This window comes from Halichoerus grypus, chromosome 6, assembly GCF_964656455.1.
Source record: "Halichoerus grypus chromosome 6, mHalGry1.hap1.1, whole genome shotgun sequence".
In the NCBI taxonomy this organism is placed as follows: Eukaryota; Metazoa; Chordata; class Mammalia; order Carnivora; family Phocidae; genus Halichoerus; species Halichoerus grypus.
In genome coordinates this window covers 40,471,633-40,486,727 of record NC_135717.1, presented here as the reverse complement: position 1 = coordinate 40,486,727, position 15,095 = coordinate 40,471,633, and the positions used below count along the sequence as shown (strand labels likewise).

The 15,095-nt window shown below is 56.4% G+C and overlaps 1 protein-coding gene across 4 annotated transcripts in view; it reads right to left on the bottom strand.

Annotated features, from left to right (window-relative positions):
• The window catches only part of AXIN1 (axin 1), a 58,517-nt gene that overhangs the window by 5,268 nt on the left and 38,154 nt on the right, over positions 1-15,095 (bottom strand). For all 4 annotated transcript variants that reach the window (XM_078075041.1, XM_078075042.1, XM_036083507.2 and 1 more), the window contains 4 exons: positions 11,768-11,864; positions 8,046-8,183; positions 3,130-3,659; positions 2,221-2,391 (listed from right to left, as the gene is read on the bottom strand). In XM_078075041.1, coding sequence (XP_077931167.1) covers positions 2,221-2,391; positions 3,130-3,659; positions 8,046-8,183; positions 11,768-11,864 — 936 coding nt within the window. The remainder of the gene's footprint in view (positions 1-2,220; positions 2,392-3,129; positions 3,660-8,045; positions 8,184-11,767; positions 11,865-15,095) is intronic.

The following is a 15,095-nucleotide window of genomic DNA, read 5'->3' as shown; positions in this document are numbered from 1 at the left end:
GCCAGGAACCGGGCGGGGCAGGGGAGACCAAGCGCAGCACTGACCCTGGCCGCCGGGGAACGTCCACAGCTTCTCCCTGTACACACGGTACACACGTTCCTTTGTGGCACACTTCTTTTGTAATTTTTAAAAAATATTTATTTGAGAGAGAGAGGCGGGGGAGGAGGGGCAGGAGGGAGCCTCAAGCAGACTCCCCGCCAACTGCGGGGCTCGACCTCACGACCCTGAGACCATGACCTGAGCCACCCAGGTGCCCCTTCTGTAACAACTTTTTAATAACTTTATTGATATAAATCCTATGTTATATAGGCTTTTTTTTTTTAAGTTTTAAAAAACATTTTAATATCAAAATAAATGTGCTTTGTAAGAAACCTGAAATATACAGAAAACTCAAAAAAAAATATAAACAACCCAAAACATCATTAATTTTGAAATACCTACTCGGCTGGTATATTCTCTTCCTGTTAAAAATACTAATTGGCATAACCCTGAACGTGTAATTTTTTCTGACTTTTCCCCACCTGTGCCTTTGTTACTAAACACAGAAAATGCTTTATGACCGTGCAGTTACGTCTCTGCTCAACCCGAGTGAGTTCCAGGGAAAACATCAGCCTCTTTTAGCCATGACTGGAGCCCTCGGAAAGGGGGTTTAGCACCAGAAAGAGCCCCAAGAAGAGGGCCCCCTGGGGAGTGGGGTAGGCTCAGTGCCCTCATGACCCTGGAAGTGCCTAAGGCTCGACACCCCAGGGGGAGGTGGGCTCTTCCTCCTAAAGAGACGTAAGGCCAGCCACAAGGAGACCTCCCTCTGGGGCCCAACCCCCACCCCCTCCCCACCCCCATCTGTACCCAACCTCCCCTCCCCCACTTCCTCCCAAACCCCATCCCCTCCCATCTCCCTGGAACCCCTCATCTCGCCACACCATCCCCTCCAACCCATCTCCCCCCACCCTCCCCCCACCCCCAGCCTCCTCTCCCCATCTCCCCACCCCCACTCCCTGTCCCCCATACCTCCTGGCCCCACCAGGTCCTCCCTCTCCCTGCCCCATGCCCCCCAACTCTAGAGAGGCCAAAGGAACCTCAAGGGGATACTGAAACACCGTCATTTAATAAATAACGGCCTGTCCTAACAGCAAGGACCTTCCAACCTGAGACTGTTTCCAGATGTGCCTTTTAGTCTTCAACCACAGAAGCCCTCCGTTCGGAGAGGGAGGAGTGGCCAGGACAGAGCCATTCCTTGTGAAAACCCCAAAAAGAAAGAAATCTAGAGAAACCAACAATCCACCCCACCCCAACCAGAACAAGAGAGGGGCTCTGGAGAGACCCCTCACCCAGGACAGGTTTTATGACTTTGCTTGTCCCCAGGGCCATGTGGAGACCAGACTCGGTGACCCAGACACGGGGACCCAGAGGCGGGCGGCGCCACCCCGTCTCACCACTCAGGACCCCCCCTGCCCCCCCACATACTCCACCCTCCCCAACCACGTCCACGATGGAGGATCAGGCAAGTCTGAGACTGAGAAGTAGGGAAAGCCCACCCAGCACGCAGCAGATGCCACGAGTCCCAGGGCCCAGGCAGGGGCTCTGGGAGTGATGTGATGTGTCCACAGGCCAGGGGTGTGTCTGAGCCAGCCCCAGTCCCCCACGTGGGGCAGCAGTGGCTTATCTGCAGGCCTGGCTCCACGCTGTCCAGAGCAGCCTCTGGCCCTACGGGGGCCACACGGAGCTCAGAGGGATGAGGACGCCACAGACAGCCGGGGGCACGACCCGCTGCAAACACAGACGGCTTCTCCTGGGGGCTCTGTCTGGGGTGATGGGCAGGTACCAGCCTAACTTCCCCAGGAACTTAGGTCACTGTCACGCGGAGGCGTCTCCACCCCAGAAATAATCTCGTGAGAGCAGCCATGTGGCAGCAGGGCCCCTCCTTGGCAGGTGGGGTGCAGCAGGAGGAGCTCAGACAGAGGCACGGTGACTCGAGATTGATCTCACCAGCAGGCACTCCTGCCCAGGACACCGAGGCAGCGCCAGGGTCCACAGGGGGCGGGGCAGGCGTCAGCAAGCTCACACGGCCACGGAGATCTTGCTCCCTCTGTATGTGCCACGTGAGGAGACCGTGGGTGGCCAGGCCACCACTTCAAGGGCACTGGCAGCCGCAGGCCGGAGGCTCGTCAGGCTAGCTCTCCACACCGGTGTCCCCGCCCCAGGACACTGGGCGCTTCTTACCCGTGGCCGGCCTTGCGGTGCCTGCTGATCTCCTTCTCCCCCTCAATGATCCACTGCATGATCTTCTGGTTCTTCTCCGTGTCTTCCGACGGGCCTGGCACCTCAGTGCCGGCACTCTTCCCCAACTCAGCCTTCTTAGCATTTCTCCTGGAGGCAGTACCAGCCTTCCCGCTGCAAAAACAAGAGCTGGGGGTCACCTGCTGACGTGACCTGGCCTGACACTGGGCAGCTGTGACAATGCTGGGGGGCTGCCGGGGCTTTGTTTGCTGGGATGTGGAGCAAGGTGTCTGGACAGCACCAGCGGGGAGGGCTAGAGCACCTGTCCTTCACCCACTTGGTGGTGGCAGCCCCAGGACCCAGTCACTCCTCGCCCAGACGCCTCCCTGTGAAACAGGTGCATCTTTACCTAAGCACCCTTCAAGGCTGGAGCCCTGGGCAGCCCAGCACCCGTGCGTGGTGCCCGGACTCTGCAGCTGACTGTGGCTGAATAACTTTGATTTTTTTGAATTATTTTTCTAAAGATCTGAGAGAGAGCTGGCACAAGATAGCACAGCACACAAGTGAGGGGAAGAGCAGATGCAAAGGGAGAGACAGAGGAGAAAGGCAGACTCCCCACTAAGTGCAGCGCCCGGACACAGGCCTTGATCTCAGGACCCTGAGATATGACGTGAGCCAAAGCCAAGTCGATGCTCGACCGGCTGAGCCACCCAGGCGCCCCTCATGGCTGAATGACTTTTACAGGGGAATCCTGGCCTAGAAAGCCACCAGGACAGAATCCACAGAAGATGCAGCTTCTCACTGTGACCTTCCGCCCCGGGAAGACACACGTGGCCTTCACGGACACAGGCTCGGAGACAAAGGAACCACAGCCCCGATCCCAAAGCAAGGCTCAGGCCGCCAGACACTCACCTGTAGGCCAGGCTGTCACTGGCGCTGGGGGCGGCGCCCACACTCTCTGAGTGGCCACGGGGCTTGGCTGCGTGGCCGTGCAGCTCCGGGCCCCAAGCGAAGCCACCCTGCACCCGGCGGGCAGCCTCCGCGTCCGCCTGCTCCTTGGGCCTGGCCGCACTGTGGTGGCCGTGGTGGTGGCCATGCCTGTGGAGGTGCGGGCCAGCCGCGTCCAGCTTTGTCCCTGACTTGGGCGCGTGCTTACCGTGCCCAGAGGGCATGCCCCCCAGCACCCCCACGATCTTGGGCACGTGCACACTGTCGGGGGAACGGTGGCCGGGCCCTGGTGACTGACAGCCAGGCGTCCTCATGACCCGCTGCACGTGCTCATCCAGGATGCTCTCAGGGTTCTCCTCGTGTGCATCCCGCAGTCCCATGCAGCCCACGTCTGCATAGCGGGGCGGGAAGTGGTGCCAGGCAGGGGCCAAAGGCAGCTTATGACTGGCCCCCGGGGGGCCAGAGGGCATGTCACCATCCTCGCCTTCTTCCTCCTGCAGGACAAGACCACGGGTCAGCGTCCGGCACTGGCTGTGTCATGAAAATCTCACATTTGGGGTCACAAAGATGGAAGCCTGGCAGCACTGTCCTGGGGGCCCTGAGCCCCGAGCCCAGGATGAGGCGGGGCCAGGTGAGGCACCCAACGTACCGCTTTCTTGACTCAAGGGCGACGAGAGGGCCCCCCGCCCCCACCCAGCCGCAAGCGCTGGGCTCTGGGATACAGAGCTGTGCCCACCCGAGAACTCGCACTCGTGCGACCTCGCACACGCACACGTGACCACCGTGCACCAGCAGGCCCAGGGTCACTACGTCAGCCTACATCCTGCCCACTGAGAAACCTCCACACCAAGTTTCCTTTCACATTTCTCAATAAAGATATTTCTACCTTTTCAACTGATTTTCCTATTCCTCAATTTTTAAAAATTTTAAAAAAAATTTTTAGACTTTTGTCATCTCCACCCCCAATGTGGGGCTCGAACCCACAACCCTGAGACCAAGAGTCGTACGCTCCTCTAGCTGAGCCGGCCAGGCGCCCCTCCTATTTCTCAATTTTATTGCCGTATTTTCCATTATATTTCCAAAGGGAATATTGCCCTTGTACAGAAGAGCTCTTGTTTTCTGCTTAATTATCTTGCTCTGTGTTTCTTAGTAAATTCTCACACTGAACTAGCTGAATTTCATTTGTCTGATGGTCCACAGAACCACATCTGTAAACATAAACATTTGGTCAGTCTCATTCCAAAAGATACATCTCATGTTGATTTTCTCATTTCACTGAACTGTGCAAACCAGAACAATGTTGAGTAAATTTGGTAATAACCAAAAAGGACGGGGTAGATACCCCTGTAGTCTACTATAAACAAACCTTAAAAACTTCGCCACGAAACTTCTCACTTAACGGGAAAGTATCTAAATGTCACTAGCATGGGTGGTCAGCTGCAGACACGTCAGCCCTGCTCAGGGCGGAGGTGGCGCTGAGAAGGACAGAGGGACGGGCACATGGAGGGGTGGACAGTGCATGTGCCCCTCAAGGGCTCACACTGGGACCCTGGGCTCCCGCACCCCACCCCATGTCCCCATCCCGACCCCTCTGGCATACCCTCCCCAGGGCACTGAAAGTGACCCCCAAAGGCAGCAGTGAGCAAGGGGGGCTCTCTCCATCCCCAGGGGGTGCGAGCTGGCGACACCCTGGGCCGAGATCCAGTCTGTCTCAGCGGCTCTGCGTATAGAGGAAATCAATTTTAGGGTTTTGAAATGTTATAGGCTTAACTGAATTGTCTAGCTAATAGTTTTCACTTTCTTCTTTGTTCTTATTTTCCAAATTTTACAATAAAAATAAGTTATTTTTTCAAAGATTTATTAATTTACTTGAGAGAACGAGCACGCACACGCAGTTGGAAGAGGCAGAGGGAGATAATCTTGAAGCAGGCTCCCTGCTGAGTGCAGAGCCTGACGTGGGGCTCGATCCCACAACCCTGAGATTGTGACTTGAGCTGAAACCAAGAGGCAGATGTTGAATTGATTGAGCCACCCAGGTGCCCCCCAAAAATAAGTTATTTTAAAATGTGCAGTTCTTCTTTTAAGATTTTATTTATTTGAAAGAGAGAGACACAGCGAGAGAGGGAACACAAGCAGGGGGACTGGGAGAGGGAGAAGCAGGCTTCCCGCCGAGCAGGGAGCCCGATGTGGGGCTCGATCCCAGGACCCTGGGATCATGACCTGAGCGGAAGGCAGACGCTTAACGACTGAGCCACTCAGGCTCCCCTGTAGTTATTCTTAAAAAAGACTAATTTATGGCATATTTATATAGGATACAAAATCATACAAGATCGGGAGTCTCACGTCCATGTGGATTCCCTGTATGCAGGTAATTAAATCTGATTTTCTCCTGGGTTTCTGCATTGAAACACAAAGGATGAGAGACGAGACTGCACTGCCAGCGGTGGGGCCGTGAGGGGCGCCTGTGGGAACAACGTGGCTGTAGCGGCTGAGCCCGGCACCCCTGGCCAGAGGCCGCCGCAGGCCCTGCACAGGGCCGCACACCTGAGCTGAGGCCACGTGCCCGCCCATTAGTTGCTGAATCGACAGGACAGAAACACAGGGGCTGTTGGTTCGAACATGTTCTGTGAGGTCACGGAGTACCGTGTAGTCCTTGTGCCCAGGTGCAGCCCCTCTGTGAGTGAGGGCTCCTGCTGGATCTGGGCACAACCACCCAGACCTGCTAGGGATGCCCCAGAGAAGAGGAGACTACGACTCCACCGAGTACCTACAGCTAAGCTGCGTCTAAAATGCCTGCCGGGAACGCTGACCTGCCAGGACCACACGCACAGAGCCGCTGAGCCAAGACTGAAAACTCGGCCCAAGTATAAAAACTTGATCCTACAGTAAAAGGTGATGAACTCTTCCTCCCAAGCTCATTTCACAAAATGTCATGTACTCTTGTTTCATGAGCTGTTTGAGAGCTGCTGACTGAGGCTCGCGGAGGGCAGCCTCACCCAGACAGGGCTCAGCGTGCCAGCTTTGTCGCCCGCTACAACATGCCGTGCTTCCCGCCACTCTGCTCCTGACAGCCCCCGTCACTCACTAAGGCCTCCGGGGGGACCCCGAGGAAGAGGTGGCCTCGCTGGAACCCAGCATGTCAGCACACGCAGACCCTTGGGCCAGCACCTGCGCTGTGGGGCCCTGGTCTCTATGAGGGAGGAAGCACAAGACGCCGGCCACGCTCACGTACGTGTCCCTGCACAGTGCTTGAAAATGTGTGCATGGAGACTCCCTCCCGGAGAGCACCGCCCTCAGCCCGATTGCCTCAGCGACCACACCCGCCTTCCTGGTACCCACCACCAACCCAGGTTCTGAGAAGCTATGTGAAATCTGAAACGTGTGTGGAGGGGGCAGGCCCCTTGTTTCAAAGTTGGGTGTCACATGAGGGAGGTCCAGGAACCCGGAGGGCAGCTGCAGGGCACAGCCGTGGAACCCACCGAGCATGGCCGTGGGCCGTGGCCCAGGACCACCCTCACAGCAGCGTCTCCAGATGTCGGATGCACACGACCCAGCTGGGAGCATGCGAAGTGGAAGACGGCAGGCCCCTGCTGAGGGGGTCTGACAAGGGTCTGCAGAGGGCTCAGGGGTGTATTGTAAATACAAATGTCAGGTAGAGAAATACCTCCTTTAAGCACCATCACATTTTTGAGTTTAAGGTGCTGGGCATAAAATATTGAGAAAAGAACGGAAGACACCCAAGTGGTGGTGACCATTTTTTCTTTTTTCTTTCTCTTAAACTCCACCCTCAACATGGGGCTCGAACTCATGACCCTGAGATCGAGTCGCATGCTCTACCTGAGCAGGTCGGGCGCCCCCACTTTTAATGTCCGCAGGGAATTCCACGTGCTAAGAGAAAAGCAGAGGCCTGACTCCAGGGACTCAGAGGCCTGAGGCTCCAGGAGGACAGGCTGCAATGGCCTCGAGGAGAAACAACCTCGTAAGGTGTGGGGAGCCGGGGAGGGCCTCACTCGAGGGGCTTGCTTGTCATCAATGTCTCAGCACAGAAGCCCTTGAACGTGTGTGGAAGTGAATCTTGCAGGATGACACGCAGGGACAACAAAAGCAAAGTGTCTCTTTGGCAGTTATAGGCAGAAAAGGTTTAAAGCAAATAAATTACCAATCATACTAAATTTCCCTAGTATCCAGCACTCTATCAAGGAAGGCCACAGGTCAGAAAACAAGATACCCAGAAGTCTATGTCCGAAACTAAAGCCTTTCTGCGTTCTGAGATGACAAGTGGGAGCTACCAGCCCTTCCTGCCAAGTACACGCTCCGCTCTGCACATGCACGTGGCACGGAACCGGGCCATGTCCACGACGGGCCTCCATCTATCAGCACTCAGGGAAATTCTCAGTTCCACACCCTGAGGGGGCCTAGGGAACACGGAGATGTGGCCAGCAAGGCAGACGGGAGGACCAGCCCTTAGAGCCCGCAACAGTGAGGGGAAGGGAGTGGGAAGGGGCCAGGACCTGAGAGCCCGCCTCTGAACCATCTTCCCATAAGAAGGTGGTCGAGGAACCCCAGCCCCGCACAGGGCCAAGGAGCTGCTGCTGAGCGCCTATGGGTTGCTCCAGGCCTTGGCTCAGCGACCCCCCCACCATGGGCACCTGCCCCCCAGGAGACATGAAGGCTGGGCATGCACGGTGGGGGCTTCAGAGGGGCAGGAGTCCCAGGAGAGCAGCCAGACCCCAGGACAGGGTCAGGGTGTGTCAGGAGCCAGCACGCTGGGAGAGCCGGGAGGGGGCTCCTTGGGGCCTGAAGCTGTCTCAACCCAACCGCACGAAGATAATTCAGGAACGGAGATGTGGTGTGGCCTTCCCCAGGGGGCGCCCACTCACCATCCGGACGCGTTTCAGCCGCTCCTCCAGCTTCTCCTCGGCCTCCCGTGTCCGCTGGATGGCCTCCAGGCGGTGGATGAGCTCCGCGGCGAACTTCTGGGGCTCCACACGGATTTCCTTTGGCATTCGGTAAGTGCGCTACAAGGAGACACCGCTGATTAGCCAGCCACGTGCAGCTTTCAATGGCCACCCCCATGCCAAGATGGCAGCTGAGCTCTTTCTGGGTGACAAGAAATAGCCTATGAAATCTGCACTTTCTCTTCAAGCAAGTGTTCGCGTTTTCTCCCTTTCGCTTGGTGTCCACCTCCTCGCTGCCCCCTTTCCTTGGACTGAAGCTGTCCTTCACCCAGCCCTGACCGAGGAGGACGAACAGAGCTCTAGCAACGCTTCCCCAGCCTCGTGAGCAGAGAACTGGAGGTCTGGAGCAGACAGGAGCCGGGTTGGGTCTGGTTAGGTCATCAGGGCAGCGGTTGGCAGGGCCCCAGCTAGTAGGAGGTTCCGGTGTCCTAAGCCCAGGTGTGCCCTTCACCTCGGCGCCCCCCTAGCCTAGCCCAGAGAAGGGCCTCTAACACGACTGGCCAGGCCAATCCCCAGTGAGGCCTGATCAGAGGGAAGGGAGAGCTGCAAGGACCATGCAGGAGGGAGAGGCCAAGTCCAGGAGCCCCAGGGGAGAGACGGCCCGCGACCGTCCTGCACAGCACAGAGAACTGCTGTGCACCCTTCGGCCAGATTCCCTAACTGCTGCTACCTGCCAGTTACTGTCATTCCCTCCCACACACACAGACACACACAGGCACTTTCTTGACCGTCCAGTGGTGCCTAACGCCGGACAGGAAGGGGCAGCTGGGGGTGTCCAGTGTTCCCAGAAGAGCCTGGGCAGTGGGGACGGCCAAGTGGCTGAGGCTCTGAAGGAATCTTCCTGGACAGGACATTCAGACAGACAAGAGAGGCCTAGAGGCCAGTGGGGTCGGCCGGGGAGTGCTGGCTTCTTTGGGTACCGCGCCGAGCAGAGAATGCCAGCGGGACCCACACGGGACTGAGGGCTGAAGGCCAGACGTCCAGATGGCAAGAGCTTTGCAATCCTGACCACATGACGTGACACGCAGGCCACGGGCAGAGAGAAAAGTCCTGACAAGACCGAACCACACACACGTGGAGTGACACCGGCGAGAGGACACGTGGGAGGCTCGGCCCTGCGGCAGATGCACACCCCCAAGCCCGTGTGTTCTGGAAAAGAGCCTCTAGGCTGCACAATTACGCTTCTGAAAGTAGCAACCTGCCGGAAGTTACAAAGACCAGATATGTACAAACCAACAACCTTCCAGCTGGGGAGGAACAAAACAGTCACAAAGGAAAAAGTCTCAGTCATTAGAACCGGGACCTCCTGGGGCGTGAAAACGGCCCCTCCCTCAGCCATAAGGAGCAGACATCTCGCCCCTGGATGGTCAGTGCCGGCTGGCGCCCTTGTGGCCCTGACACACAGCCCCTCAGCCTGGCCCGGGAGCCCCTGCAAGTCACGCAGCGCAGTGAAGGCACGAGGGGCAGCCGTGGGCCGTGCGGGTCTGGCACGCACTTCTGGGCCCGCCTCCGCCAATGACAAAAGGAACGTGTGCAGGACCCTGGAGCAGGCCGGCATCACCCGCAATCACGGCCCTCCAGAACCTCTGTGAAGATGAGGACCGCTGTTTGCTGGTTTGTTAGGTAAGAAACGTTACCCTTGAAAATAAAAGGGAGTTATTTTACCAAGAAAAATGGCTTTGTTCAGAAAAACAAAGAACTGCAACTGAAAACAAGCAATGTATGGCAAAAATCATAGACTACTCTCTCAAACAAAGGAAAGGACGATATTTTACAGAGAAGGGGGAGGAAGCTGGGGGGCTACTGTGAAGGCAAGTCCGCTGGAGAGAAGCAAGCGTCCAGGGTGCTGGCGGCTGGGCAGAAAAGTTGCAGGAACACGCAAAGCACTATTCCCGCACCCCGTGAGTCAGCTCCCTCCGTGATGTGCCATCAGCAGGAGTCTGTTGGCGGGTGTCCCACACAGGAGGGCTTTCTGACGCAGGCACCCCAGACCCTAAGGCCACGCGGGCCCCACACTGCTTCTCTCCCTCCCCCACCGAGGCCCGCGGTGCTCAGCTGGGCTGCTTCTCCACACTCCTGAGTCCCTGCACTTCCACGACCCTGTCATGTCTGACAATCTGAAGCCAGTTCTCGTGCAGGTGGCCCTCAACGTGGGCTGTGTCCTGGTGACATCCCCCGCAAGAGGCCCCTAGGGGCGCCAGGCCCTCCTCACTGTCCTCACAGGGGCAGCATCCGTCTGTCCCACCACAGAAAGTCGCTTCTTCCCGCTGTGAGCAAATACTTCCTGAGGGACCATCTGGGATGACGTCAGTGTCCTGTCCCTCAGCACACTCTACTTGTTCCTTTCGCCAGCAGAGATGCACAGATTTCTCCTGCACCACCACGGACTCTGACGCTCCAGCGGGGCCTGGGGGAGGGAGCGCCTCCACGCGGCTCCTGTGTCCGCTCACTCCCTTCCTTTCGGGGACATGGGATACCTTCTGCTTCCCCTGCCCAGACCCAGTTCTGAGTTTCAGCGTCCGCAGAGCAGAGCTGGGGGACGCAGGCCGCACCACACAGTGAGGCAAAGGCACGGGCAGGCACCTGCCTGGGCTCAGGCCCAGGCGGGCTCCAGACAACACAAGCCAGCCTGGCGGGCGCACCCTGAGAGGGAGCCCCAAGAGGTCACCGGCAGCGCACACACACTCCCCACAGCGTCTTCCACTCCTCCCCGAGCAGACACCGTCAGTGCCTATGTAGGCCAAATCTAGGCCATGCCCAGGGTGGGCTGGGAGGTGACAAAATGCTGGCCCACCCTTTCCTCAGAAGTAAGAGCACACCCACATCCTTTCTTCTCAACCGTCAACCACCACTTTTCTCATTCAGAAATAAAAGTATCTGGAGAAGCTAGAAGACTCTAACTGAGGAGCCCTGACCATGGACAAGTGTGCAGCGACCCCGCACAGAAACCGCTGACGGGAGCTCACAGGCACCCACAGGCTGGAGACTCCTGAGAGCTTTCCTTCTCTCCCTGAGAAGCGTCTCCCGTTCAGTCAGTGGGCCGCATAAGGAAAGCTACCCCTCCCTTCACCCACACGGAAGCTGCGCAGGTGGAGACAGGCTGCCCGGCCTGCTCCGTGCGGCCCCCCAGCGCCCATAGTCGGGGCCACCAGTCCCCTCACTGTTTTCACACTATGAGGCGAAGCAGAAGAAAGCCCTCCCAGGAACCTGGGGCCGGGGTCGCTACGTGTCGACGACGGAGCCAGTCAGGAGGCCCGTGCGGGGGCCGGGCCCCGGGCATGAAGCCACCGATGGGCCGAGAGCTGCTCTCCCACCTCAAGGAGAAGCACTTCACTTGACAGGATGGGTGAAGACTTCCCGGCAGGTGCTGTGTCAGGCCCTCCCTGGTCCTGTGGGGGGACTGTGCCGGCTGCACCCACAAGCCGCCCGTGCTGCCCCCTCCAGCCTGTGGGGTGTGACCATGTGGGACCACGTGCTGAACCTGGACGTGAGCTGAGCTCACAAGAAGCCAGGCAAGCACCTTTCCCACTGCCCAGTGCCACGGCGGCCAGGCGGAGTAAGGAGAAGGGTTGGGTATGGTCCAAGAGGACTGGGGAGCCCCGACCTCCCTGACGGGAAGGGGACGGCTATGCAGCCCAACTTACAGGAATGTGAGGTAGAGGCACCCGCCCGTTGACCTGGACGCTCTCCTGCATCTCCCGGCGGTGCTGCTTGCGGATCCTGTACGGTGGGATTCCATCCCTGTCCAGAAGAAGGAGAGCCTAGTGTGAGGGCAAACAGAACAGCTCAACGAAACTTTGCTGTGCCGGTTCTACCTGGAGTAGAGCAGCATGGCCCGCTTTCTACGCCTTCATAGCTAAGAATGATTTTTCCATTTTTTTTTTTAAGATTTATTTATTTAGGGGCGCCTGGGGGGCTCAGTCGTTAAGCGTCTGCCTTCGGCTCAGGTCATGATCTCAGGGTCCTGGGATCGAGGCCCGCATCGGGCTCCCTGCACAGCGGGAAGCCTGCTTCTCCCTCTCCCACTCCCCTTGCTTGTGTTCCCTCTCTCGCTGTGTCTCTCTCTGTCAAATGAATGGATAAAATCTTTAGAATAAATCAATAAAGCAAGCTGCTCTGGGAAGCACAGTGGCTAACAGGACCCCAAAGGACATGACGATGCTCGCCAGAGCAGAGTGCCTCTGCGTCCCTGTCTCCTCCTCGCTGAAGGGCTTTGAGGTGGGCGGCCCACTCTGACAGCTGGAAGGGATGAGTCTCTAGATCATCTGGCTGTTGGACGACCTCGGCCTCCCTGGCCTGCAGTGGGTGCAGTAAGACCTGTGCCCCCTGGCCTCCTTCCCCAGCACGGCCCCGGGGGGTGGGGAGCACTATCAGAGCAGAGGTTTTACTTGACAGCAGGATCCAAACATGCAGCCACAATGCTGACCTCACTTTAGGAAGTGCCAGGCAGCTGCCCATGGTGCCAGCACATGGAGCCCAGCACGTCCTAACCCATGTCCCAGGCAGCCCCACACCCACCAGCTCAGCGGCTTTGTCGGCAGGCAGGGATGTCAATTCTCTTAAATCTCACGCCTCAGAGCCCCCGTCTAGGTGGAAAGGGTGTGCTCTGGTTCAGAGCAAGGGAGAAAGAGGCTGGGACAGTCTGTCTCTCCTGTCACTGCCTCGGTATCCCTGGCTGTCAGGGCACCAGCTGGGTGTGCAGGGTGATTGGCTCAGCATTCGGCAGGGGCACTTACGGGGGCAGGTGTCAAGGAACAGGGAGTCAAATGCATCTGAACTTTACATGCCCCTACGGTTTTGTTCAGGTGTGCTAAGCCACCAGATCTTTTGTTTCTCATATGCTCTGACCAGCACTTAAAAATTCCGCATGGCTCTGTGGATCAGACGCTGTCCTTGGACACCCGTGTCCAAAGTCCAGTACGCGACACCACTGCTGTTACTGTGCAGTTGGCATGCTGAGGGCAGCCGCGCCCAGCAGAAATAATTTAGCCGAAACACACAATCCTACTTTTTGCCTCTGATACAAATTCAGGTATCTTACGTTCCAAATCGACCGTTCCTACATTTCTGGGTCTTAGCGTAAACCAAGATGAAAAGAGTATCAGGAAAGAATTATTTTAAAAACTTAAGTTCTTGGGGTGCCTGGGTGGCTCAGTCATTAAGCGTCTGCCTTTAGCTCAGATCATGATCCCAGCATCCTGGGATCGAGCCCTCCATCGGGCTCCCTGCTCCATGGGAAGCCTGCTTCTCCCTCTCCCTCCGCTGCTCCCCCTGCTTGTGTTCCCTCTCTCGCTGTGTCTCTCTCTGCCAAATAAATAAATAAAATCTTTAAAAAAAAATAAAAATAAATAGGCGCACCTCGGCGGCGTAGTCAGTGAAGCATCTTTTTTTCTCTAAGATTTTATTTGACAGAGACACAGACGCTACAAACATACCTTCCCAATACACACATGTACACACACACACACACACACACACACACACAACTAAAACTAATTTCTAGTGTTTCCTTCAAGACTCTTCCACGTGAGTAATTTTTACATAGTTGTAACAGTGGTCTACATACCACTCTATTCATTTGCAATAGAAGCACTAATCTAAAGTACTTCCGAGACTTTGTAATTAACACTTTCATTTAAGGGCTACACAACAGTCTTCAGTGGATGCCAAACTCTTTCATCTGATATTTCAATTATAACTAATATTTACACCCTGTTTTCAGAATAAGGTAAGCAATTCATCAGCCTGATGCCCTTGACAACCTCGTCTGGGTGGTCTACATGGAATTAAATTCTTCCTCTATGTCAGATCCTATGCTGGAATAATCCCTAACAATTCTGAATCTTCCTGGAAACAAGTAAACCTTAGGATTCCTTTAGACAACTGGTATCAGAGATCTTTAATTTCAAAAAAACAGGTCAAAAAGTGGGTTCAGAACAACAGACATGGGGGTGCCTGGGCGGCTCAGTCATTAAGCATCTGCCTTTGGCTCAGGTCATGATCCCAGGGTCCTGGGATCAAGCCCCGCATCGGGCTCCCTGCTCCGCGGGAAGCCTGCTTCTCCCTCTCCCACTCCCCCTGCTTGTGTTCCCTCTCTCGCTGTGTCTTTGTCAAATAAATAAATAAAATCTTAAAAAAAAAACTTAAGTTCTTTCCTTTAGCGAATATATGTCCTTTTCTTAGAAAGAATTAAGACTTTTCAAGAAAAAATGTGCTGGCAAATTTTCATTGTAGTAGCCAGTTTCAGGGCAGAGAGAAAACCAAATGCTACAAATGCCCAATCCGAAGCCATCGACTGCTCATGGGGGTCGTGGCAGGTACTGCTGAAACCACGGTCATTTCAAGGAAGAAGATGCTACACACACGTCAACATTTTATCTTAAAGGTTTGACACAAAGGAGAAGGAAACGATGGGGACAGACGTGTCTCGCGATGTCACCACCATGTGGTCCCCACAGAGGAGAAGACGAGGTGCCCCAGACGTGCAGCGACTCGGGGCTGGCTGGTGTGGCCTAGGAACGGCCCATGCTGGCCGGGTCGCACAGCACGAGGCAGGGTCAGAGGAACACGTGGACACAAGCACAGAAGAGCACACACTCTGAAAATGCTACAGGAAGTGGGAGCACAGTTTTAAGAGCTGTTCCCTGCAGAAAGACAGGTTCAGGAAGAAACAAGCTGCTGGCTGGGGAAGAGACGCCGGGCAGCCAGCTGAGAGCTACTGCCGCCACCCGCTGCGGTCTCACACCTGCTCACTGTCCCCGCCAAAGGCTTCTCTGGCCCTGACAGTGGCGGGCAGCACCCGGGCTTTGGCCCCCGGCCCCCGGCCCCCGTCTTGGCCAGGGACCTCCCATCAGTGGCAGTCAGGTGACTGAAAGTGGGGTAAATCTGACGTTCATGGACAGCCACGACCCCAAATGCCCTTGGCAGGCTGGTCGGGCCACGCTCTGATATAACCACAGAGTGTTTTACACC